Genomic DNA, 27,374 nt, shown 5'->3' with positions numbered 1-27,374 from the left:
GGGACCAGGACCGTACACAACTAAAGGTCGTCGCATGATCTATAAATGACAGTCCCGAAGTAATAGACCTAACCACAACGCGCAAGTGCATGAGAGCCTTTTTTTTACCACCGAGCCGATAAAAGGCTATATTCACATGATATTTAATGCTTTAGGACAACGCCAAGTGCACTTTGCAATGCGCTTAGACCACAGAGCGGCACCTACACTGATATGATTCTCGTGAACGGAGGGTACGACGACCACACACAGCACTCTCGACAAGTGCACTCACTGATCTTATTTTAGTACATATACAGCCGATCAAGGCCAAATGCTTCTTTACATCGTGTTAGGCATACGTACGAGCGGTTAAAGTTGCACTAACGCAACGGAATAAACCGCCGTATGAGGACCTGCATGACGTACACGCACATGCAAACACAACGTGGCTAGCAGACGACGCATGGAGCAATCCACACTAGACGCGGTTCAGCCAGAAGCCACCAGGCGGCGACTCCGCTCGATCTCGCGGCCAGTAATACGGTTTTTTTTACTCCTGTTTACCCTCCCATAGATCTCCATGTATACGCACACTGCTTATTGTTCAGTCTATCGTGATGAATTAGTACCTGTTACAATGCGGTTGCAGAAAAATTCTCAGAGAAGGGAGGGAGCGAGAATGCTTTGGGGAGAGGTGTGCCGTCCGGGCAGTAAGCATCGATGGCGTTACGAAGGAGGGGTGATTTAGAGCGAACGAAGAGTGAGGGGGCTGGTGGAGCAGTGCGCCAGACGCGCTGTGAGGAGGGGAGCGATTGCCTATGTGATGAATGAAGCCTTTGCACCTTTGCTCTGGCCGCGCTGCTTGTTGTGCGTGCGCACTGCTCTGAATGGGCTACAGTGTCCGCATGAAGTGTGCGTTATCGCTGTTTGGGTCTTTCGTTTTTTGTCGGGAAAATAGTTGTGCCGTCGTAGAGTGCAGCTATCGTGCATGCGACTTCGATTCCCCTGCAGATGACAATTCTTTAAAACATGATCAAGCTTTCATCTTTGCCTTCAGCAAGCAGACTTTTGACTTCCGCTGAGTAGCTGCCACGACTGTTCTCCCTACCGCGAACCGAAAATTCCATTCACGCGTGCTGCCTTTGGTTTAGCTTGTGAGTGCGATATCTTTTACGTCCGATCTCCGTAATATCTTTGGCAAGCTTCCCATGACGGCATGCCAATTTGCAACCCGCACGCTAGGTCTAACGAGAGGTAGCTGCTTTGTCAGTAGTGGCCGCGGATGATCAAAGTTGCGCTTTGGAGCAGAGTCCATGAAATGTTTTGCAGTTAATGCATTTGGAGGGGTTGACTTACATCTTCAACGAAAACAAGGGCATGCATGTGCAAACACGGGAGTGGTGGTTCGTGGTCATCACTGTTTTCGACATCGCGCATGCGCCCGGAAAATCAAAAGCATTTGGAATTTCAATTGCTGTTCAACGTATAGTTTCTGAGCAATGTGGTAGCTCAGAGAAGGCTGCATAAACGAGGAGGTCCGATAAGTTAGTTAGCGACTTTCCGCTACGGCGCTTTTTTTTCTCCCCAGTGTATCTTATGTCAGCACAGCTGGTTTGTGGATGTAACCTTTCAACATTTTGAAAATTTAAGCGCATGCAAATTTGCACCTGAGTTATAAATGCCTCGACTGTCAGAATCGTACGACTGCGTGTTCATATTTTGCACATGTGCACCTTTTGAAAAGTGCTGCTTTGGTTATAGTGCGGTACCGCGTATAGTGCAGATACTCGCGACTCTGGTGACTTTTGTTATATGTGGTCTGTGCTGTAGCACTATTCAGGCCCCCATGATTCCACAACACATGAAAAATGACATTGCTCGGGAGGATACACAGGCAAAAAGAAAAGCTTTCAAAGTTGCTCGGCTTCTTTTTTTTTTATGACACTTATTTGTTTGCGATAGTCCAAGAAGTAAAGCAAACAGGCTCCTTGAACCCGCACTTTCGAACTGGAAGGATACTTGAACCACTTCAAGAACAGTCAAGAACATACAGCACGTGCGAAACAAAGCAGCTTGTGAGCATACACAAGCGGGAAGATCAGGGAAGCAAAAGAAGCTTTTCGTGTGAACATCCCACCCGCGCAAGCAAGAAGCCAAAGGCAAAATAGCAGCCAGTGTCTTTATCATGTTTTGTCACTGCAGTAGCTGCAGTGACCTTGCTGTCAGTTGAGCGCTCTTGGCTGTAATTTTCGCTTGCAGTAATTCTGCTGAGTACCACTACGTGTTTGTTGATGTATTCGGCATCGATGTAGTGACTTTATGGCATGATTAAAATAATAAATCTACTGATATTGGTGTTTTGACCTATGCTAAAATTATCCCCAGCCATTAGTCTATGCAGTGCACAAATAAAAAATAGGTGCTTACGAAAGTGTTCAAGGACCCTTTTAAAGTGTACAAAAATCCCTGTAACTCTGCTCGTTCTTGACTGCACAGAACTAGTCATGTCTTCTTATTTCTTATATAAAGTACCTAAATTCAATGGCTGAGTGGATATGGTGTTTTTGTGCTGAACACCATGTCATGGGTTCACCTTTCTGCCACAGTGGACCATCTTGATCTGGGATCATTTTATCTTGTTTTTCTTAGTGAACATTTTCCACTTGAGAAGAAACGAAAATTAAAGTATTAGGAGGCTTCTCGGACCATTCCATAAGTCTATATAGTGTTCCAGGTCTTACCATGCTAAATTCCTAAAAATCCCTTATCACCCTTCTCAGATGGCACTAGTAAGCAGATGACACTAGTAAATATGATAGCCTAATTTACGAATTTTCTTCGTTCAAGCAGCTTGCTATCAACGCTAACACTGGCATTTACACATTGTGAGAGATATTGAATGGCATATTTTTGTTGCATTTGTAATTTTACAACACGTGGATAAACCATGAACTCATACAATCCAATCTTAAGCTGTTTTGGACCACTCTCATTATGCTACCACCTCCTGCTAAATTTGCTTGAAAAGAAAGGTACTAGACCAGACAATCTCTAATGAATCATTTTAACAATTCTCTCTTACTTGGAATGATTCCTGCAAATTGCAAATTAGCTAAGGTAATCGCGCTTCACAAATCTAAAGCAAAATGGAAGGATGTAATTATCAGCTGTTTCTTTAACAAGCGTGGTACGCACACACATACATTGCCCAAACATATTGTTCTCGAACATTTAATTGTATTAGCATCTTGAATTGGCCTGGTTGGTTGGCTGGTTAAAAACTTAAAACTTTTTCTGGATCAGAACTGCATCCCAAACCAGCACAGATTTTGCCAAGGTTTGTCTCTTGTTGCACAGCTTGTCGAATACACGACATAAACCTGTGTATAGGCCACCAGAATCATATACTAGACCTTATGTTTCTCACTTTTTAAAACTATTTGACCAGGTGTATCACGCAAAACTATTTGAAAAGCTTCAATGAATATTCGGCAATGGCCTCAGTACAGACTTGATTAAAATCTAATCGGACTGAAAGCAATTTGTAGAGGATAAGTATGAAAGCTCTATCATAGGCAGAGTTACATCCGCTCTACCCCAAGGGATTGTGCTTGCTCCACTTTTATTCCTAATCTTTATTAATGACCTGCCTAGAAGCGTTAGTGTTGGTATTGTGCTTTTTGCCAGTGATTGTACTTTATATCATGAAATTAGCTCTATGGAGGAGCGTGACATCTTCAATAATGCTATACAATTGTTAGCTGATTGGTGTTACATGTGGCAGATAAGCTTCAGCACTAACAGAGTCGAACCCGCGTATAATGAATTATTGTGTATATTGAACAGTTTTAAAATCCCTTTGAAGATTCTCGATATATAAAATATTTTACATATATTAAATTACCTATATGTAGAACTTTTTTGTGATCCCCTTCAGATTTGATATACTCTCCAGGTTTGACTGTAAATCAATTGTAATGCATTTACTTGAAAACAGTGATGTATATTGCAATTCTGATACACTGTAAGTAACATCCCATTTATGGTGGTTGGCAAACATAAATACCTAGGATTGATAATATCGGACGACATTGCATAGCACTTACATGCGAATTACGTCTGATGTATTGCACTGCAGTGGATGTTTTTTCTCGGAAGGCACCTTTGAACAGCTATACCAAAAGTAAAATTATTAGCTTATAACTTATTCATTCAACCTATCTTTGAACACGCTAATATTGCATGGTTCCTGTATACTAAGACTAACCAACAAGCGAGAGAGAATTGAGAGGAAATACGTCGGGTTTACCTTCAACAAATACAAAATTACGGATCTACAGTCTGAACTGAAAATGCTGTATTGCTGCTTGCTCTGAAAAATTTGCCAAACACATGCAACAAAAAAGATCTACCAACTGATAAAGAACATGCTTGATATAGACAGCACTGTGTACTTGGGTAAACTCGACATAAAAATCCTCAAACTCTAAAAGGCTTACCATTGCAGTGCTGATTGCTTTAGGTAATAGTTATTCCCATTAGCAATTAGAAAGTGGAATAAGGAGCCCTGATATTTAACTTCCGCTTCTGAATTATGAAACTTCTTGTGTGGCAACGATAAGATGTGTGCCAACGCTCGGAAAAATTTTTTAAATTCTGACTGTCATACAAGCAGAGCGAAGAAATCTGAAATTAGGGCAGGATTGAACAATGTGCCATATTCGCAGTTTTTTTTTTAACACGAAAGTGTTTTATGCTGGGGTCCACGAAGACGTATTTCCGTCACGGAAGTACGTCAGCAAAATGAACGCCATCAGATGGCAAAGAAAAAAAACTATAAGAAAAAATTCCGTTGACGGGAATCGAACCCATCACCTCTCGGTCTGCGACGACGGCTGGTGGTCGTTTAGCCCACCGAACTACCGCCAAACACATTACGGAGGCTACATGAACGCACCTTTTATCTCTCACACTTGCCTCTCTCAGTGCTCTTGAATAGATGGACGCTAGAGCGTCCCCTTTATAACGGGGCGGTGACATCTGTGCCACCAGGCTTGAAAAAAAAAGAACAAAGAAACGCACCATTGCAACGACCATCCATTCGGTGCATTTCCAATACAAGTTTAATTTCGTCAACGCTTTAACACACCGGGAGGTGGCGGCTTTAGCGCAAGCCTCGCTCATAGCATCCACCCATATCGACAAATAGCTCTCCAACGCTCACCTGGCTGTCACCGCGTTTTCCGCTCGCCCTGTGAGAATTAACTGCCGGGCTAGAGGGAAGACACAACGCGCGTAGCGTTTCTCTTCGCATTTCACGGCGCTTGGAAGGAGTGCATATCGAGCATTAGTGTTTATTATGTGCTTGTTGATGCCATCTTTGTGCGGGATTCACCATATGCGGTGTCCACGTATGTGTTAAGAATTTCAGCTACCGTAAGGGTTAAATCATGATCATGTGCGTTTGTAGTCGGTACGGAGGTGTGCCACTAGGCATCAACGTGAGTGCGATGCGTCCACATCAAGCAATGATACGTATATCTGCCAAACAACATTAGACATTCTACAAGCTCTCATATACCAAAGCACTATAAACAGTAAGCTACTTCTGTGACGACACATTTCACTTTCGTGTTATACCGATTGCTATGAAGGAGGAATCAGCCATCTTTTTTTTAAATACGGTCCCCATGACAGCAAGGTAACAACACATTGTAAACTCGCGGTATTCATAGTATGTCAAGAAAATTTTTGAAACTCGCAACTTTAGCAGTTTTGTTGTAGGATCTCGTCAGAATCCCATTTTCGCACAATCTGCAAAAAGTTGTTCTAGCTCAGTGGAGACTTCGAATTTTTTTTTATAAAGGCAAAATTTTTTTGTGAAACCAAGATTGGTGTTATTGTCCTGGGACTCGGACAGCAAAATATTTTTTTTTAGTGAAATTGAAGGGGGTCGCCGGACATGAACTGGTGTTCTTACTTTTTTAACTATTGTACATAGTCTTAAGGAATGAGGTGGTGTCTCTGCCTTCAAAATTGACTACCTTCCTTGTGTTTTTAACTTGCTCGTTACAGAGCATCCTTGGTCGTTCATGATCTTTAATGTAGTACTGGAGCCTTTGTTATATCCACAAGCTATGTTAAAGCTGCAAGAGGTTGAAGCTGTGAAATTTGGTGTTCTTAAACATTTATATGGTCTTGTGGCAATAGCGAAACCTCCAGGCTACAATAACCAGCATTTCAATACTATTTTGATGTAGGTTAGTTTTCTTTTGGTAGTTATTGGCTCAATGTGACTGTGAGTATAAACAACTATGTACTTAGATTTAGGGGCACGTCAGAGAAACAAATACCAAGTGATCATATATAATTCAATTCCGTAGTGTGCCCTGTGTAATAATGTCATAGCTATTGCACATGAAACCTTAGATGTTTTTTTTTTTTTTGCACGTGTGTGTGGCTTATTAATTATGAATAAATCTGACACTCATGCTTGTTTTTTTTTTTCTTTTCAGTTTTGGTGTGGTTTTCCTGTCATTGAAAGTTTTAACATACTGTGTGGCTGTTGTCTGTCTAATCAGCCTCTGCATTTTACATTTTCAGGCACTTCAGCACTTCCAAAAGGCTGAAAAAAGTAAGCCTTACATTCTGCTTTTTTTTTTTTTTTTTAAGTACACTGACATGACAGTTTCACCTGTTATCTTTTTCTTCTCAATGAAAGTCCCAGCCATATAAAACCAGGAGAAATACTTGAAAGGATCACAGCAAATTAACTAAATGACGAAAGAGTTCTTTCTACGCTGGTTCAGTGTTTCTGAAATGATTCAGACTGTGATATGCACTCACAGCCAGAAAACAAACCTCAGCTGGAAGCCTCAACTGGAAAATCCTTTCCAGTTGAGGTCTGGTATTTGCATGCAGTGAAAATGCTTCCTTAATGCCTTTACATTAGCTGTAAACTATACAGAAAACGCGTGTAAAAAGCCACTATGTGTATTATTGGAGTAAAATGCTGCCAACCTGACTTACATTACTTTATGGAGTGGTCTAAAATATGCTAGTTGCATACTTAAGGTAACTGTTTCCTTACCATGTAAATAATTGTTCTCTTTTGGAAAATATGTAATCTTTTTTTTTCTTTAAATTAAATTTTATTGTAATCATATAGATAGCTAAATAAACCTACTTTCCAAAGGTATAAATTTCAAGAATGCATGTTTGGAGATAATTTAAAAGGTAATGTGTGAAAAGCAAAGTGTACTGAAAAGTACAGGGGCTGTTGTTTACAAAGCTTATGCTGGTAACATGTGAACAAATAAAGAAATCTTGAGTAGAAAATTAGTGTTACCTCAACTGCTGACAGCGCAATAATATTCTAGATAATAACGCACGTAAACCACACACAAACTTTTGTCTTTTTGTGGTAGGTGCCAGAAGTACATCACTCTCTGCTTGGCTTGCACTACCAGATCTCTATCATATGAGGTCTGTCTGAAAAGTAATGGGAGAGATTTCGCTGACAATTTATTTCTGTGATAAAGGAACAACTATGTGAGGTTTACTTCAAATTAATCCCCCTTCAGCGTAGCTTACTTTGCCATCCTTCTGTGCCACAGCTGCGTGCATTGATAGAACGATTCTTATGGAATATGTTCCACAGCTTTATTATTACAGTACTTTTGATCGTATCAATGCTTCAAAGTGGGTTCTTTTGATAGCCTCCTTGAACTTGTGGAATAAAAAAAAGTTTAAGGGGCTAGATAAGTATAGAGTAGAACTAAGACGAAGATGTTCATGGCCAGAAACTGCCAGATGCTAACGGTGCGTCTTCATTTGCAACCACAATTTGTTGTGCCACAACTAACTGCTTTTGGTCTGCCTTCAGATTTAATAGAAAGATGCATGATTTTGTTATGGTACATTTACTTTTCTTTTTCTAGTTAAACCACATTTTTACAGAAGGAACCTCTTAATGATTGCCAAAACTCTTCTGGAACTAAATCGCAAAGAAGAAGCAGTGACTTACCTAAAAGATTGTGTTGACATTCCCACGAAAGCTACAGAAGATGACAAAAAGGTATGCTCTGTCCTTTTCTGCTGTAGTCGGATGCCTAAGTGTACTATTATCTACTGCAGTCTTGCTGCACAGGTTCGCATAGACCACAACATTAAGCTTATGTTCCTCTGTTTCAGTATGTAGAGTACTACATACTATGCACAACTCGTTTGCTGAAGGACTACTACATATTTGTTGGGGATGTTTGGCCTGCAGCTGATCAGTAATTTCTCTATCTCCTTTTATCTGGTGGTGTGCTTTGATGGGACGTATGATTGTGCACTACATAATTAGGTCATTCCACGCTAACTGGGGCAGCTGTCTACTTGATGATCTCGGGTTCTTCTTTTTTCTGTTCTTTTTTTTATTTAAGGAATATATAATTTCTGTCTGAAATAAAGCCCATCCTCAAAATTGTCCGAGAATGAGGGCAATTTAAAATTTTCCATTCGGCGACACGCCATGTTAGAGAAAAAAAGTTAGCAAAAAATGAACCGCCTTTTCCATTGTCGCAATGCTTGCATTATTGTATTGGCAGACAGGGTCCTATTACTAGAAAAAATTTAAACTAGACCTGTGCGCTGGTCCCCAAATCGCTGGCGGCGACGTGTGAATGGCACGGGGTTCATCAGATCGGCAGCTGCGTGGCGTGGGGGGTGAGGACATATTCGAGGGATGGTGGGGAGAGACATTTGTCCCTTGAAGTTGGAAGAAAATCTGTTTCACCGAAAGGGCGATGCAATGAATGCGATAGCAACATGTCGTAATGTTATATGAACGAAGGCTAGGAGCTAACTCTTTTTGATCCGATTTCGCGTAACGTCTACAAAACGCTGGTGTATGGCAATACAGCCACTCCTGGGAGAGAAGCGGTTTTCGTGCAGTATGTCGTATCAGTGGTCACAGCACGAAGCGGTGAGGTCACGGCTCGTAGAAGGCTATACAAACCATTCCCTGATGTCTGTTGAGATAGTGCTCGTGACCACGCCCTTACAGTAAAAGTTAGCAGTTGCTGCTCAAGCCACGCAGTCGCCTCCCCCGGCGTCCCTTCATGCTCCTTCGCCCAGCGAAAGACGGGCGGGGCGTTTCCTTTCTGCTTGAGGAGCAATCGATGGCATGCCTCGCACGCGGGTTGATTTCACAGCATGCGCCCTCCGTGTGACGGCGATGGACAGCTTGTTTCATCTCTGCTTTAGCAGTGTTCCTCGCCAGCACTCGTGAGCTTTTGCTCGCAGGTAGAACATACCATGTGCGGAGCGATGTTATCGATTTATACTTTATACGGAATAGACAGCGACGATGAAAACCTCTCCAGAGTCTCCATATAATTGCTATCGCAGTAAAAATATACAAAAACAGTGCAAGCGGGCTCGCCTTTTTCCTGGAAAGCTGCATCGTCTCTGCTGTAAAGAGTTCGTCCGTTGGAATAATCAAATAATTGGGCACCTTTTCCATTGGTTTCATTCTCGCCTTCACTACCCTTCTTACAGGGGATATCGCCACGCCGCTTTTTTCTTCTTAAAGCATGCATTCAATGTCAGCACTAAGCGTTGAACCTATCAGGATTTCACGCTTGTCGGCTACACTCTGTTTTCTCTGCATGCGCAGTCGGAAACGCACAAAATGGAGCGAAATCAGTTAATCGCGCACGATAGTCATGCGAGAGAAGCAAGAATGGGTGGGCGACTGCATGGCAAAGCAGTGTGGGAGGTGATTGACAACTGTTATTTCTTGTATATGGACCAGTTGAGAATATGTACCCTAATGATGCCACGGGAGTCGCTGTTCTGGCATCACGAAGTGCACCAAAAAGGCGAGACATGCCAAGACAGAATAACGCGCTCGTTTTTCCCACACAAGAGGCGATACCCATCAATCAACTGTGCATGATAGTCTACGTGAGAGATAGCTGTTCACTCTCTTGACTTTTCTCTTGTGTCTGTATTTGCAGGTCCTGTCTTTTTAACATGAATATCTATCAACTAGCTCAACTATATTCTATGTTTTTCATTGTCTTTACTTCTATATTTATTTATTGATTTACTCGAGTAAGATTGAAAGGAAAAAAAGTGTACTAACGCCTCAATATATATTACTTATCTACCTATGCACAGTGTACTAGGTCCAGGACTCCAAGAATATGCTATCGTGCAAGTTGGGTCGTCATTCTTTAAAGCTGGAGGACGCGGCAGCGTTGAGATCAGGCAGTACTCGCGAGACTTCAGGAGGAGAGAGATACGTCAACTTCCGGGGAGCTAGTATTCTCGATGTCTCCATCCAAAGGAGATTTAGATGTCCACAGTCCATTGCGGCAGAGCGCATTCTGTTACATGGAAAAGCGGTAAGCCGCGATGTTACCTCGCTCTTGACCACCTCGACACACCGAACCCGCCAGCATATTCCCAGCGTAAGAAAAAAGTGGACAAAATTTCCAGAAACAAGAACTCGTCAAGTCTGAACTTGCATATGAATCTGTTCCAGATGTTTGAGAACGATGCAAGAAATGCGTACGAGGCTTCATAGGAGTGTTAGACGGGCGGCCGCATTAAACCTAAATCGGTGGCTAACGCGATCACAGTTCATGCACAGCCTCCGAGATGTGCGTCCAAAAGCAGATCTCTGGGGGCTGCATTCGTTAAATTGAAGCGCATTCCGTCCCTCTCATTTGTGTCGAGAGTTGTGAAAGCTTCGTGACGTCAAGATGACTCTGCACAACAAGAACCGGTAACGGGGCGCACTGCTTGCCGAGCTCCTGCCAATCAGTGGCGGCTGAAATGGACAGTCCATTACATGGACACATCAAGAAGAGCTCCCTCGGCGAAGTGATGCATTTTATGTCCATATTCCCCGTTTGATTAAAAGAAATGACTAACGGCGGTGCGCCGCAATTATTGTGGCGGTGGCGGTGGCGCATAGGTCTAATTTAAACACCATTTTATCATTTTTGTATGTGATTTACTACCAAAAATGATAAAATTAAAGCATTTTCTAGGCGCTGTTTACAATTATGAAAGGTATAGTATGACATCCTAATAGAGGTGTGGTACAAATGCTCGCAACGCCTTTTGTCTGCTAAAATTTTATTTGTTTATGTTCTTACGCATTAGCCCCGGCAGCAATGCTGAAATAGTAAAAGATAGCATTGTGGCCTTAGTTTAGTACTGTAGTATTCGTTTACAAAAAGATCCAGCAATAAATTATTATAGAGAATGACAATATATATGGTAAATTTAGAGACCCTACAGCCACCACGGTAGTCTACTGGTTATCGTGCTCGGCTGTGGCCTCATTTTGATGGAGGTGAAATGCTAGAGGCCGATGTGCACAGATTTAGGTGCACGTTAAAGAACACCAGATGGTCAAAATTTCCGGAGCCCTCCAATACGGTACCCCTCATAATCAATCATATGGTGGTTTTAGGATGTAAAACCCTAACAAATTTAGACCCAACATTGGCAAAATATGGTAATTGGTGAGGCTGCATTGCACAATTTTATGTGCACTGCACTGAAATGTGGGAGTAAGATTCACTGTGCCCAAATTAATCATCAAAGGACCTAGTTGTGAATGAACAGTTGTAGTTAAATCTTAACTTCCTGTTTCCAGCAAATTTTTGATGTAACTTTGTCTTTGTATGTGAGTGAATGGTAATTATATGAATGTACAGTGAAGGCAGGAAAAGATTAGCACAACTGAATTGTGGCCAGAGCGCTGAAATCGCGACACAAGGTGCAGTTCCTGAGTGCACTGCCACCAAGCGTGACAAGCACATTCCATTTTCCCAAGCCGGGATGGCTCGCAGAAACCGACCCTTCGTAAAGCCCGCATTTGAAAAGCTCTGTCAGCAAATTGTTGGTCGAAACTGAGATAGAAAAAAATAGCTGCTTGCAATGTGAGCTTTAAAAGGGGGGGGGGGACGACACACAAAAGGTTCATGTGCCAGCCACGATAGCGCATGATTCTGCCATAAAGTAATGCATGAGACGTCATCTACCAGGTAGGCTATTTCCCTACCGAAGACGACCTGGGATCATCCGCCCTGAAACAAGCATTTGGGGGGCACCGCGGTTGAGCTACCCTGGGTTATTTTGGTGTGTTTTCTATGGCCTCAACAGACAGTGCAAAATTTCAAACGTGCTCAAAGCATGCATTTTGGTCAAGAAAGGACTTGATTCTGGGAACCGGAATTAAAAAAACAGCGTCCTCCTCTGTGCGCGAGCGTGCCGGCAACAGCTCCGTTTTAGAAGAAAAAAAGAACAAAAATGCGCTTGTTTGTAGACGTTTCATGAAATGAAGAAAAGTTTCAGTTCTCCTGCAAGTGTGGCAGCGACTACACATAGCAGCATAATTTCTCTAAAGTGTAGTATTCGGACGACTGCATCTCAATCAGTCATGGGCACGTTACCAGTGAAAAGTAACAGTGTTACAGTTACAGTTACCTAAGCCAAAAATGTAACTCTGTTACAGTTACAGTTACAGAGTTTCCAAAAGTAACCTGTTACAGTTACAGTTACTCTGAAAAAGTAACGTCGTTACTTTTCCGCTACTGTATAGAATATGTAATAGATCACAAACCAAATGATAGGATTTATTTAATGAAAAAATACGACGGCATGCGTGGGTAGTCAAAATTGCGCGTTGTAAAACCACAGACGAAGGAAACCAAAAAGATGGCCCAACACCAGCCTTCTTTGTGTAAGCCTCATTTTGTTGCATCAGTTTATTTGTTCATGCACCGCTGGTGAAAATGGACTTCATTTACAAATAATAAACGTCCTTGGACACTAGAAGTGGAAAGCGTAGTTGATGCACTGGAACGACAGCATTATCCTAAGACGTTTATAGTGACACCCAGAAGCGCATGCGAAAAAGAGCGGGGAGTGCGTCACGAGCCAAGACAACGCCCATTGTGTCTATTGCCTACGTTCAAGGTGTATCAGACCCTGGTCGGGGGGCTCTGCGTCCGCTGAGCGCAAGCTCTCCTTAGAACAAGTGTTCGTGAAAATTACAAGCGCGATGCGGGGATAGCGACGCGACTTAACATCGGTGAAACGGGCAGGAAAGAATCGACAAACGGGATATTGCTAAAGCAACTGATGCAACGCGTTCTAAAACGGGGCTTGTTGGACACTGCTGGAATGAGTTGAGCGCACACGAGGACACGGACAGAAGGAAGAGACGTACACACACTGGCGCTACGTGAACACTCTTTCATAAAAAAACAACAATTTGATAACAACCAGGGAATTCACCAGTAGCGCCAGTGTGTGTACGTCTCTTCCTTCTGTCCGTGTCCTCGTGTGCGCTCAACTCATTCAAGTATGACCAACCAACAAGCCCGCATCGCCACCCTCGTGGACACTGCTGGACAAGTGGACATAGCTTTGACCTAAACAGTGCGATGACGCTGGCTCGCAAACGAAGTTGAGTGGCAAGAAAAAACTGCGAGTCGGAGTTAACCTCTTAGAATCAGTTCCAAAGATGTTTTAAAAATGATTCGCTAGTTCACGGTATTTCTGACTCTCAACCGTTTTGCGCTCTGCTGCTTTCTAGCCGCCTATCAAACACGATTAGCTCGGAGCTTCGGACCAAGGAGACTAAACTTGGTGTCCTAATGATTCACCGGTACACCAAGAGCAGAGCTAGCAGCTCAAGTGACCAAAAGGATATATATGTCGAAAAAAAAAACGGACCTGAACTTAGTGACCTCCCCTCCCAAACTGCGAGGAGAGCGGTGCTGTGGAAAGGTGAAAGGTGGAGAGGATATGGGAAAGTAACTGTAACGCTATTTCCCGTTACAGTTACTGCGTAAAAAAGTAACAGTGTTACAGTTACAAGTTCCTCTAACTTAAAAGTAACTAGTTAGTTACAAGTTACCGAAAAAAGTAACTAGTTACCGGTAACGCGTTACTAGTAACTAGTTACTGCCCAAGACTGATCTCAATGTATCGGCATTGGAGACCCTTAGTAAATGTAAGCAAACCCCCAATGGCGTGTCCAAGGTTTATTTTCACGGACTCGCTTGTCAATACGCTTTATTTTTTAATTTTAAAGAGACATTTTCTGCACCGAAGACTGGAGAGGTTACGTCACACTCCGTGGTGCCCTGCAGTGAAGCCAATCCTCTGCATATTTTCAAAAAAATATTTCGCTTTTATCTTGTAATTTTTTTAGTTGTTTCAAGACACGTAGAATCAAGTGCGTAAATAAAAAGAAATCTGTATTTTTGTATAGTTTTCGGCCAAGAAACTGTAGGGAAAGTAAAGGGTTAAGGTGGGTTGCCTTCTGCCTGTCAAGCCTACGTTAGAAAATGGAATGTGCTTGGTTCTCTCACCATTGGTGCGCTCGAAAACAACCACGCCACGTGTCGCAGTGTTGTTGCTCTGACCACCACTCATGTGCGAATATTTTTTGTTGAGACTGTACATTTGTCCGTCAGACGACTTCTTTTTCTTTGTCCAGCATAAACCTGTTCGAGCTGCCTTCCCCACCCCCACTTTGAGAGCACTCATATATTACAAAAGATCTAAGAGATAACGATTGAAGCTATCATATACTTAAACACCGCTTTATCAGGTCTTGAGCGGGTTTTAGTTTGTCATTTTGACAAGGTGCTGTGCATAGAACATGTTCTTATAGTGTGTATTCAAATACTGTGGCACTGCAAATTGAGAAAATGTTTTTCAGTGGCAACACTTCATATGACTGCACCAGTTTTGTGGGCTGGCTTTCAGGATCACCAACAACCCTGTGTACTTGCAGTGGGACCTTAAAGGGACACTAAAGGCAAATAACAATTTATGTCAGAGTGAAAACTCAATGTATGACAACTTCTAAAACGGCAATATTATCAACAGCAGTGCCCTACTTACCGAGAAATTAAGCTAAACGTATCACATGATGAACGCCACGTGTGGGACATTTTGAAGTGATCCCGATGACGTATGAGAGTCTGCCTACAATAAATCACTAGTAATCAAACTAGCAGCAATAAAAAAAGAACCATCCGTGCATCAAAAGACGTAATAAAATGCTGTTTGTTCGTTTCCGTTTGATTCATGGGAAAAAAAAAACCTCTGTTGCGTTGCCATGGGGAACGGCGCGCGTGGTTCAAAGGTTCCGTTTTCGCCGAACTGCGCTTCGCCCGGCGCCCTGCTTCGCTCATGCGGTCGCGTCTCAGTGGTGGTTTCGGGATCGCGTACTGCTGCGTATGTTTTGCGCGCTCGTGAAAGTCACTCTGATAGAAAGTTCGACAAAATGCCGCATGCATGTGGTGTTGCCGGATGCCCGAATGGTGCACAACGCCTGTGCTGCAGCAAGGAAACCGATGTGTCTTTTCACTGGGTGCTGCGGAATGAACCCTTACGCTCGAAGTCTCGTCAAGTTCTCCGTCCACATCCATTGCGGCAATTGCGGCAAGCTTCGATGGCTTCGATGGCCGTTGTTGCTGCTGTGGGTCCCGCTACTTTCGCTCTGCTGCTACTAGTGTCGGTGGCCGCGCAGTAAAGGCGGGCAACATTGGGCACGGCAACAGTGACTGAAAGTCTGATTTCAGGCGGGTGATTTGAAGTGCGCTAACGCGGTGCGGACCACTTAAACGTGATTTTATTTCAAAATAAGCACTTCCTTGGAATAAAAGTAGCACGACGAGGTTTCTGGACCGATATTTCAACAATCAACGTCGACTTAATATTTGCTTCTAGTGTCCCTTTAATGAAGTGTTCATTAAGTGGAAATTTTCATGTTAAAGCTGTAAAAATTGCTTCAGAGGGTTTTAAAACAGTCATAGTGAATTCAGTAAACATTGCAAGAAACTCTGGCAATTATTAGCACTGGAGCGTCAGATAGCGATAGTTTCAAGCAAATATTCATTGACTGTTCAAATTGCAGTGGCTGCTTGTAACATGTTGTGGGTTCACGCACCTCATTATGCAAAGCCACTTCTTGCCTATGGTCGAACAACTAACTCATAAAGGCATCATCAACGAAACATTATTCACATTATTTATGTGATGTTAACGAGGAAGATACATCCATTTCATTGATACCAAAATCTTTTTATGGTGGTTGTTTTACGTGTAGTGATGAAACTGTGGCACCAATCCACACCAAGAAATGCAAAAACATAATGCACCAGATTGTTGCTTTTCACATTTATTGCACCACTTCTGCTTTGATGCTCACATGACTGGTGTAGCCTCCACATTGACACTACATGCTGTACTGTAATGGAATCAAAACCTAACCTCTGTCGCTTATATGGCCAAGTCAAGCCAATTTCAGCTTTTTAGCTGCCACAATGTTGCATGCGCATGCACATGTACAGAGCAATACATGTAGTAGTGCTGTCATCCTCAGCTTCCTAGTGGTTGCATCAATGTTTGAGTTTGCAGCAGCAATAATGTGCACATTCTGACAGCTGAGGGGCTCTTCGTAGCTGGCCTTGAACAACAGTGGCTCTTTTAAAGCATAAAGTGAAGGTCTTAATGCGTGTCATCCTGTCGCAAGCAATTCTGGAATTCTTAGAAATTTAAACGGACACAATCCGAGAGCCTAGGTCAGCACGACAATGTCTCGGATGTTTATCGCATACTTGTTCACCGGAGTGAGCGCACACTTTTATAACCTGATGTTGTTACCTTTGGCAGTGTTTGTTTTAGATGTTGCTTTACATCCCACCAGTAGCTCCTCTAAAGATATGCTTTGTTTTTTGAATTGCGGTGATATATCATTGCTAGAGCAAAGCTCAACTTTGCGTTTGTTTACTTGTTAAGCTTGTTGTTAGTGCTTTAAACCTGTTCAACACAGCTTCTATTCAGTAACTTTACTTGCTGCGCAGCTTTTATGAAAAGGATTCCCATTAGGAAAAGCTGTACTTTGATGCTAATGCCGTTCAGGCTTTTGTCAAATGCCAAAGAAATTTTGTATTTCCCAATAACTGTAACATTCTATCAACGTAAGGGTGGGCTAAAAGACATTGAAAATCAGTGTCCTTAAGACTCCAATAAGACTACGACAGCTGCTATTCTTTTTCTCTTAGGTTAAGTGCCACTGCAGGCGAAGCGACAACACAAAATGTTGAACAATTTCACCAAAATAGGATAGCTTTTCTAAGCTGTCACCCAGCTGGTTGGAATGATCGCATGCCTATCGTTATATATGGATTGGCCGCTACTGGAAAAAGTGTTTTGGAGCAGCTTGGCACAAGAAGTTGCAAATGTAGCTGTTAAGTGCAGTTAATGCAGCTCTACTACTTCCCCATGGTGTGATACTATGAGAAGCTTGACAAGGTCCGAAGAAGTGGTAAACACATTTGCCATTATGGTTGGTGTGGGGCACTTTGGAATGGTTGGAAGAGGCCAAGAAAGCTTTTGCAAGATTTTGCAAAGGCTAGTAAGAGGATCATTGTCTGCAGCTGGCAACGACAGGTGGTGACATTCTTTAAACATTGGTTTCCTGCCTATAGAGTGCTTTATACTAAATTGCTTTTTTTCTTAGCTTCGTTGATATAGAGCATACTAATTTATAAGGGTCATTTTTGCAGTGTTTGGAGGTTTGCATAGACTGAGTTGCCTTCTTGCACCAAGTTACAAAAGATGCCAAATTGTTATGCCGCACAACTTTTTGTTTGATACGAGTCTCTGTCAGTAGATCGAAACACATATTTTACACCATATTTACAGGCTAATTTTGTATGTACAGGTTAAAAGTACATTGAAAGTAGTTAGCAGCTATAGTGGTGAATTGAATTGGATTTTATTTGCAATAGTGTTGTAGGAGACCAAAATTCTACAGAAATGGCTTGAGAAGACTTTGCCACCCTACACACACAATCTTACCGAACACGATAAAATAAAAATTAGACATTTGACATTCTAAATTTCTTTGGGATGCCTTATGGGTCTGTGTTGCTGTATATATATTTTTTCTTCTCTGCCAGAAATAATTTTTGCTAAATAGTATTGAAAAGCTCAACCAGTTTCTTCAGTGTCCCTCTAAACCCCTTAAATGTTGTTTTCAGGGCAGAAGTGCTCAAACTGCTTTGGTACAGATAGTAATTGTAGTGCAAATGGCAGACGTCTGCTGCTGTTTAACTATTAGGGATCCGTGTTAGTGGGGAGGGTGGGTTAAACACCCTGCCTCATCGAAATTTTTAATTCTTGCGTGTGTATATGTACATGCACATACAGACACATGCACTAACATGGGGCGGTTTCTACCACCCATTATGTGGCAAAGAAGCGTGTAGTGGATGCACTCAGTCTGAAGGTTATAACTGCAAGCTTTCTTAGCAGGAAGTTTGTTACCATAACAGTTACATTAATTGCATTGTTGTTGCCAATAGCATTTACAGTTTGAAAAGTTCGAACGAAAAAAAAAAGACTGCGTAGATTGTGCAGGCACTTGCACAAAGCTGTACAAGAGCAAGAGCTGTGTGCATTTGTTTTACCGGAATCGTTTGCCTGTGGCGAGTGTCCAAACCAACCATGTTGCCTGCCCAGATATCTTCTTGCACAGAGTTCAACAAAAACAAAATACTATACCTAGTCATTCTGTCCACACCACTTTTCACTTGATAGGTGTCTGTATCAATGACCCAAACGCTCATTTTATGCCATATTTACCAACTTAACTGCAACATTGCAAATAATAAACTCTGATAAGAAAGTTCTTGTTTTCCTAGTGACTGAAAAGGCTATACATTTCGATGCATTTTGCCGCATTTTCGATGGAGGCGAAAATGCTTAAAGCCCGTGCGCTTACATTTAGGTGCATGTTAAAGCTGTTAGCTTCTACACTAGCATTGTTCATAGCACCACCTGTATGTGGCTGCTAAGACAGTTTGTTTTTAAAACTTGGTCTTTTACTTTTTGCTAGGTGTGACCAGGTTATGTTACTTGACATCAGACTTGATCTTATTTTAATACTTCCTCTTGCAGGTGTCTGAAGAGGCCCAGCAGTCACTGAAGAAGTTGGGCATGTCATAATTCTGCGCTTTCTTCCCTTAACTTGTTATAGCCAGGAATGTGTTCCAAGAAACATAGTATTTAAGCTTGGCTATAGTGTTCCAAGATTATGAAATAAAGACCAAGTATTGTTTGTTAACAAGCTTTTGTTTTTACTAAAACAACTCTACATTTACATTTTTCACAATTATTGCTAAAGTTGTGTTCTTGTTTTTTTTGTGTGTTGTGTTGGTTGTACGAGACAGGCACCTGCACGCACAATACACCTACAAGACAAAAACAATTGAAACACCAGAGCACAGTGCCTATTTCACACACTCCTTGTTACATGACATGGTTCTAATAACACACAAGATGCACGACTTTACACCACAAAGAGTGGGATGGGTCAGGGAGTGCACAGTGGTAAGCTTGCCTTCGACAACCTAGTATATACATGCACTCGTGTCGCGCCCTTTATAAAACTAAGCACAAGCCACTTTTGGGTCAACCCATGTTCACTTTAAATGCACAAGCAGCAACCACAGTGACAAACAAACATACCTGGGCCACTGGAATTTTCCGTGAGGGAATATGTGCAGTGGCACACTTTCACATTCGCTTTGCATTCATCATCCAAACCACTTCCTTCCTATAAACAAGCTCTAAAACCACTAGTGATGGCCAAGCCTTACAAGCTGTGCCAATTGACACCTCAAAAAAAAAAAAAAAAAAAAAAAAAAAAAAAAAAAAGTCAGTGCCTGCACTGCGACCACAACTTGTAAACAGCTTTACACAACAGCTACAGTTTCTTCGCACAATAGAAGCCCACACACAAACATAAACTTTCATATGTCTGTATGAATTAGGAATGTGACAAACACCTTTGAACTTCCACCACTATGCCTACAACTTTGGTGTACAGCATCACTAAGGTTACAGTGAGTAAAGAAGGAAAGAGGACAACTTTTTGTACTAACAACTTGCTTTGTTTTGACCATGTGTTTACTTTGTTGTGCTGTTCGTAGGGCATCCTCTTCTCTCTGTATGCCATATTTCGGACTGTGTGGCAAGCTCAAAGGAGCTACGCATTCCATTCCAAAGCAAGAACACTTTTTGCTTTTTCCCCCGCAAAAGACGTGATTATGTAGTGAATACAGTGACCAGTGAAAGTGCACTAGCATTCAAATGCATGACAAGGAAGTGTTAATACTTTTCCATGAGAAATACCAGCGTAATTAATGAATTAGCCTCCAGCTGCTATTAACCCTTGTGCCATAATAAAACGCAATGAAAAGAAAATTTAATGGCAGTCGTTTAAAAGAAGCAGTGTTCATTTTCTTGAATAAATCATGCAAAACTCCTAAAACTTTGGTGGTGCTAGTATGCGACACTTGCGATATTGATTGCACTATAGCCTCTCCACGATTTATGAAACAAAAGTAATGTTCTAGCCTATGCATTCGGCAACTGGATAAGTCGTGGCTATCAAGTGTGCCCATAAGACATTATTTTTTTTCCTTTCAAAGGAAATGAAAGCTAAGTAATGCCTGTGAGCCTCTCTGGCTCTCTGCCATTTTTAGGCATCCAACGGGTAACAACAGCTAATCATGGAAGAAACAAACGTGGCATGGTCCCCCCAGGAATGTGATCCACCTACTGTAGGATGGCTCTGAGTATTCTCGGTTCTGGGAGATTGTCACGGAAGCATTTCTCTTTAACAAAGTGTGCAGCACTTGGACGCGAGTTTCACATCTACTACCCCAGACTGACTTTTGCTGCGGCCTTTTCGGAATCCATTCTGGTTGATGTCCAATTGGGGCTTCAGCGCTACCGCCCCAGCATTGTTGGAGGCACTATTTCGACTTCCATTGGGGACTAGCTTGGCAAGGCTGCTTCCAAGGCGTGACCGGCTGCTTTGCATCTCATCACGGCTTGACTTACGCCCAAGGCAGCTTAGTCCTGCAGCAAGGCTGAAGCTATTAGAGATTCGTGGAGCATCCGCTGATGCCATTTCTTCTACAAGGACTATATCAGCACACTGAACAGCTGAAGATGATGCGCCTTCATCACTTTTGGACGCAGGAGATTCTTCTACTGTCAAGTCACCACAAGACACAGAGTTAGTGAGCCGTGGAGCTGGATCGGGTAGAATGTCCAAGCTATCGGTACTGTCTGCTGAGTAGCCCTCATCATGAGCATGTGGTGATGGAAGGACACTGCCCGATGGGCTTCCCTGGAGTGGTGTGTCACCTTTTGCTGTGGGAGGATGGCGCCGTTTGTCACCTTCCTCATCATCAGAGCTACTGCAGCTTGTCGTTCGATTGCGGCCAGCTACATGCACACGCAGCTTGCCCACTCCTGATCGCACACGAATGTCACCTGCACCACCCAGCAACTGAGGGGAGCTCTTGACTGCATGGAGACGCCGGCCTGGAATGCAGCGCAGTCGCACTGTGGGTGATTGTCGTTGGGGAGCTCCATCAGGTATTGGAGGAGAGGGTGCACTGGGGGCTGTGGGCAGGGAAAGAACGGGCCGCACAGCTCGTTCATCAGACTCCGCTGACTCATTTTCCTCTGAAAAAACAGCACCTCGGATGGGTGGTGAGTGGGAAGGGGCGAGAGAAGACAGGTCATCTTCTTCTCGCACTATGCTGCATTTTCGCCCCAGTGGCAGACTGGACCTTGGCACAGCCAGGGACGAGTCATCTTCGAGAGGGCCTGAGGACACACTAAGCAGCGAAGCAAGGGGATGGCCCGCAGAGGGATCCAGCGCAATACTTGGCAGGCCACCTGGGGAGGCCAGCACTTGAGCCACGTTAGGCCTCTCTTGTGCAGGTGATGGTGCTGCTGAGGACACACTGCACAAAGAAATCTGGAGTGAACTTGATGCTGCCTTAAACTTTTTTATCAGCTTCGAGCAGTACAGAACTGTAAAAAATGATGCACAGGCATGCACTGATGATGAGTGTGGCAAATAATAGTATAGGCACGTTGCACATCTAACTCTGCGCCGCTGCGAGCACGTCCTCGTCAGAAGAGTGGCAAGCAGTTACCCTGCTTGCACTTGGTGACTACGACAACTAAGCGTTGGTTGCATCGCTCTGCACCATTGTCTAAGAAGAAAAAAATTTTAACGTAGTGCATCAGAATGGTTTTCAGTCGAAATAACTCTTACCTTGCTGGATGCCATAATATGTCTCGAATAAGGCCCAAACATGGGACAAAGAAACGCGAGGACAGACGTTGTATTCTTTTCTTTGTCCCGTGTTAGCGCTGTTAATCTGCTTTTTGAAATGTATAAACTAGCCTGCCTTTCGACGCTTGCTCAGTCCATAACATGAACACTTATGGCAACTCGGCGGGGACAAAGACTTACTACCTTGACAAAGTGGCAGAGACGTCACGCCAAGCCATGAATAGCGCCAGCTTTCTTTTGAAAGATAACCTTTCGCATTAAACTTTCTGTGGTTTACAATAGAACAGATCTGCAGATTTATCAGCGTGGCACAATTCTGAGAAAATTTAAAGGCTTTTGGTAGAATTTACAGGGGTAAATGCGTACATTTGAAGGTTGTCTTAGTGCAATCGACGTGCAAGTAAAAAAATAATGCGGTTCTTTCAACGGCTGTGGTTCGTTCAAGATATAACATTAACAATGCATCAGTATCATGACTCAAAAGACTAGGTTTGTTTTTCCTCTCAACTATAAAGTACCCATCTCTTTCCTAAATTTCTCAGGATATTTATACTGCTGAAAGACTCTTTTTTTCTTGGTTTGTTATGCCCAAAGCCTACCACAAATATGTCTCACATATAAAAAAAAAAACACGCATATAATAAAAAAGATCAGACAGCGACTGCAGCCATGTATTTTCGCTTGCATTTGCCTGTGACAACTGCTAGGCTGGCATTTTTGGCACCTGCTACTTGTCTAATTGCCGAGGATAACTGCATGCGCATTCAAGGATGACCAACATGAACTTAAGCAGTGTAGCCATATGCGATACTAAAACCGTCGAATTGCGGAACGGTCTCTCAAATGCGAGCAGTCTGCCAACTTGGTGCTGCTGTTTTTTTTTTTTTTTTTTTTTACTGACCTCGCTCCTTACTTCATTGTCGCACCACACAACAAAAATGCTCTTATGATATGAGCTGTCAAACAAGTGGCACATTAAAATAATAAAAAGGGGCCAACTTGTAGTCGGGTATGGGCATTCTTCGGGGAGCTTTTATCTGCATTTGCTCATTCATCGACATTCAATTAAGACGCGAGCATCCGTGACTTCACCTTTTCATATCATGCACATATACGAACACATCAGCGAAGGCAATTGCTGGATATATCAAAGAAAAAGCGACAGGTGTCCAAAAAAATGAAGAATGAAATACGAGCGCCCGTGCTGTCTCTTTCTTCTAAACTGTTAATCACTGGCGCTGAACATTTTTCACTAAGCTTTACCAACAAGGCCGATTGTCTAGCCTTTTAGAAAACCTTAATCTCATGCAGAGGTAAAAAACCTATATTTGTAAGCAACCGCGTGGCGCTCGACGGCGCACCGCCTCCTCTTTCCTTGGCGTACCGGGAGAGCTCTCCAGACAGTTACGAGAAAGTGGCCGCATTGGCGCTGGGGAGGCAGCACGATGGTGGAGGTTCCTGGCAGGTGCAACATGCCTATAGTAGAATCTCAGTAAAATGAAGTCACTGAAACGGAACACTGCCTTTAGTTTCATTGGTGCTGTATTTCAGCAGGTGCTGAAACATTCATTCCATTAAGCAGGTTTCAGCAGGTGCTGAAACACCTGCTGAATGGAAGATGTCTTTATGGCCCCTTCATGTTCTTTTTAACAGTAATGCCACCAGAAAATGGCATGACAGCATCATATTAGCAATCCATGCCTCTAGCAAGACAGGCTTTTGTCTTCATTAGCGGCCCTTTTTTTTTTGAAACGTCCATGTTAACGGCTGGAGCGAATAACGTAATACCATGTGCTGCATACAGTGTTGAATATAAACTAAATATTGTTAGTGTGTGGTTTGCACATTTCACATTTGTGTTGTCTTCACCATGGGCAGTATTTAACTAGTTTTTTGCTGTCTAGTGAACAGTGCCTCTGCAATCAAAAGTCCAAACTAGTAAACCATGTGCCAATGTCTGTTTTAAATATGTATATAGTTTTATTTTGTAGTACATGATGCTGTCAGACCAGGAAGTGGAACCTGTGTACCGTAAAATCTCGAGCAAGCCCCCCCCCCCTTCTACGGCGTCACGTAGCACGTGATCTTTTTATGAGCTGGCAGCTGACCAATAATCCCTCGCATACTACCTGAAGACATCGAGTCTGCCAAAATGAGACCCTCACTATGAATGAAGGAAAGAAGATTACTTTTAAGGGCTCGTTTTTCTTTGTTAGACGCAATATTAATGAGAACAGACAATAATGCCAAGGAATAGTATAGAGGATGTTATTTGTATTAATTAGGATGCATTATTTGAAGGTCGCAGGTTTGGTCCTTGCCGGTGGCAAGTTGTGTTTTCGTCCACTTTACTTTCTTCACATTTATATCCTAATTACTATAAATAACATCCACTATACTATTCCTTGGCATTATTGTCTGTTAGATGTCATTAATACAGTTTGATCATGAAGCACTAAATGTATATACATAGTAGACACATTTTCCATTCCATCTCAATCAAAGGTCGAATCCACAGCCTCACACACAGCATCAGCTACACTTACTAAATTTAACAATGTGAGACCTGTTATAGTAAAGTATAGCCTTAGCGAAGACTTGCATAGTCTTCAACCAAGCTGCACAATTTCCTAGATCGAAAGCCACTCTTTTTTTAATTATACTAAAGTTTTGATTCTTGTGTGTCTCATCAATATGTATTAAGAGTTTGACAAACACACGGACAGCATATTATAAGCTTGTTGTGTACATGTTCTCTGCAGAGCAGTTTGAGTGTGTGGTGTGTATCTATACATGCAGGCATTTACATTTCTATCAAATATTCTAGAGATGTGGAAAATGTAACATAAGAAAGGCTAAATAGAATGAAAATGCAAAAGTAACATTTGGTCAAACAAGTATCTTGCTCTGCCACAAGGCACTTGTGCCAGAAATAGATGTATCGGATGGCACTCACCCTGGTGTAACCGCTACAGGAGAAAGATCTGCCCTAGAAGTACGGTTGAGCTGTTGAGCTTTTTCTTGGCGTTGTGCACGAAGCTTACGTTCAGCCAAAAGATAATATGTAGCAGTCATGTAGTTGTACTCATTGCGGTCCAAAGCCCTGTAGATGAAAGCACACTATCATTATAGTAATGCTGTAATAACATCGTTCAAGGGAGAAAAACAGAGCAGAAAGAGGATGAAGAAGAAGACACAACTGACTGGACGAGCGCTCATCCAGTCTAGTGAGCCTTCTTCAGCCTTGTTTTTTTGCAGTTTCACTCCCCGTTAACCATAAGCCAATTCACCCAAATCGAAGTCTTGCAATGTAGTTCAGCATTTTCATATCATAATTATAGGAACATAAGTACTAAGCACTCTTGAATCTATATATACAGGGCGTTTTTTTTTTAGACAATACAGATTTTTATAGAAAATTATATGGCAGCCTCCCATCGTTCTCGCACATGAACTCTATGTCAAGGCAGAAATACTTTGATGCAACTAAAATGACACGGACATGACCAAATAACAAGAACTTGTTATGAACTTTTTAACTGTTGACTTGAGGGCAGTGGTTTATATCAGAAAGTTGCAGTGTGTGCCAGTTTAGGGGATACCCATTTTTTAGAAATTACGAAAGTTGCATGTAATTTGAGATATTCATCATTGAATTCTAAGGGCAACATCGAAACTGAGTGCACTCGGCGAACAAGAAATGCGGGCTCTCTTTTATGTGAGGCCGGAACTGCACGTGACAAAATTTGAATCGAGGCGCACAGAAGCGGAATATGGTCAGGAATGTCGGCAAGCATTCCGAAATATACAAGTACACAGCTTATTCTTTGGGTGTGATGTGCGGTGCTTATCTGTTTCATTCTTAAGCAATAAACAGGCACAAAAAACTATTTTACCTGCCTGCAAGAAGAAACGCTGCAGTTTTGTGCTTCACGGAGAAAGAAAAGGTTGCTATTGCGGTTTTGTTGTGCACAGCTCGAAAGAAACAAGAGAAGCACCGAACACCACATGCAAAGGTAAGGTGATCCACTGTCGCGAGATAACTTGCCGCTTTTCACGAAAAGATATGGCCACGATGCGCTTCATTCAAATTTGACCACTTCCTTGTCACGGGTACTTCCAGTGTGATGTAAGAGAGCGGTTGCGTTTTGTGGGCGCCGGGTGCAGTTCCAAAAATGCCCTTGAAATTCGATGATATGTTGAATTACGTGCAAGGCTTTTAAAAAATGGTTATGCCATAGATTGTCATGCACTACAACTTTCTAATATTAAATTTAACAGCTCTCAAGATAGTAATTAAGTTAATTACTGAGTTTTTGTTAGTTGTAACAGTGTCATTTCTGCTGCGGCAAAGTATTTCCACCTTGACGTAGAGCTCGTGTGCGAAAACGACAGGAACCTTACTATCGGAGGATTTTTATAAAAAATCTGTATTGTCTAAAAAAAACCCTGTATAGCTACACTGAGGGGCTAATAAGAACTAATGCAGAATCAAGTATAATCAGTACCACAAAGCTTGTCCTCTTACATGAAAATGCATTTGCCTGTCACATAACTTGTCCTTAAAGGACCCCTGTCACCAAAATTGAAGATGTTTGTGTTGTTTGATTGTCTTGTATACAGGGGCACCTTCTGACCGATTATTAGTGCTGGACGTTGGCTGTAAGATGATTTAATTTGGTTTTAAAATAAGCGTGAGTGCTCATCTGAGTTGGCAGCACCTTGCGACATCGCCACTGATATGCTGCAGACCGAGGCCCCGTGTGACGTTCCACGAGTAAAGCGAGTATTGTCAGTGTCAAAGATTTGCAGGGTGCGTACAACACCACGACTAGGCACCCGATGAGGACTATTGTCTGTCACCCCTTTCGCTCTGTTGTCAAGCTGCTCTCAACGTAGTTCTGGCTGCTTCAGCCAGGAATGCTTTTCTTTTTCTTTTTTTTCAGGGAGGCAAGCGCTTAACAATACCGAAGCACCCGCATAGTTTAATTTCTTACCCCGTGCGGGGCCCCGATTTCACAACTGTGCCTTCAATGACACCAAAGCTTGAGTGCAAGTGATTTTAGGCTCTCCCCCGCTGTGGGGCACTAGTTTCTTATGGTATTTAGGCAGGCGTGTCGAACTGACGTAAAATTGTTCTCAAATAACGATGCTAGCATTAATCATACGATGTGTTAGAGCATTTATGATT

The 27,374-nt window shown here is 42.5% G+C and overlaps 3 protein-coding genes across 6 annotated transcripts in view; 1 reads left to right on the top strand and 2 right to left on the bottom strand.

The window, feature by feature from the left end:
* The window catches only part of LOC119406870 (nuclear receptor coactivator 5), a 156,220-nt gene extending 137,073 nt beyond the window's left edge, over positions 1-19,147 (top strand). For 2 of the 4 annotated variants that reach the window (XM_037673661.2, XM_049419222.1), the window contains exons 14-16: positions 6,586-6,616; positions 7,923-8,059; positions 18,979-19,147. In XM_037673661.2, coding sequence (XP_037529589.1) covers positions 6,586-6,616; positions 7,923-8,059; positions 18,979-19,026 — 216 coding nt within the window. In that variant the 3' untranslated portion in view covers positions 19,027-19,147. Of the gene's footprint in view, positions 1-6,585; positions 6,617-7,922; positions 8,062-18,978 lie in introns of those variants that run through there. The other 2 variants (XR_007417529.1, XM_049419226.1) reach the window with 2 other exon arrangements.
* LOC119406972 (small nuclear ribonucleoprotein-associated protein B) overlaps positions 1-27,374 on the bottom strand; it is a 373,302-nt gene that overhangs the window by 208,968 nt on the left and 136,960 nt on the right. The gene's annotated exons all lie outside the window — the stretch shown is intronic.
* LOC119406866 (SNF-related serine/threonine-protein kinase) overlaps positions 19,134-27,374 on the bottom strand; it is a 30,266-nt gene continuing 22,025 nt past the window's right edge. The window contains exons 4-5 of the mRNA XM_037673627.2: positions 25,140-25,286; positions 19,134-21,845 (exon numbers count right to left, since the gene is read on the bottom strand). Coding sequence (XP_037529555.1) covers positions 20,702-21,845; positions 25,140-25,286 — 1,291 coding nt within the window. The 3' untranslated portion in view covers positions 19,134-20,701. The remainder of the gene's footprint in view (positions 21,846-25,139; positions 25,287-27,374) is intronic.

This window comes from Rhipicephalus sanguineus, chromosome 1 (assembly GCF_013339695.2).
Source record: "Rhipicephalus sanguineus isolate Rsan-2018 chromosome 1, BIME_Rsan_1.4, whole genome shotgun sequence".
NCBI classification, from domain to species: domain Eukaryota; kingdom Metazoa; phylum Arthropoda; class Arachnida; order Ixodida; family Ixodidae; genus Rhipicephalus; species Rhipicephalus sanguineus.
Note: the sequence above shows the minus strand (reverse complement) of the source record. Positions and strands in the feature narration are given on the sequence as shown.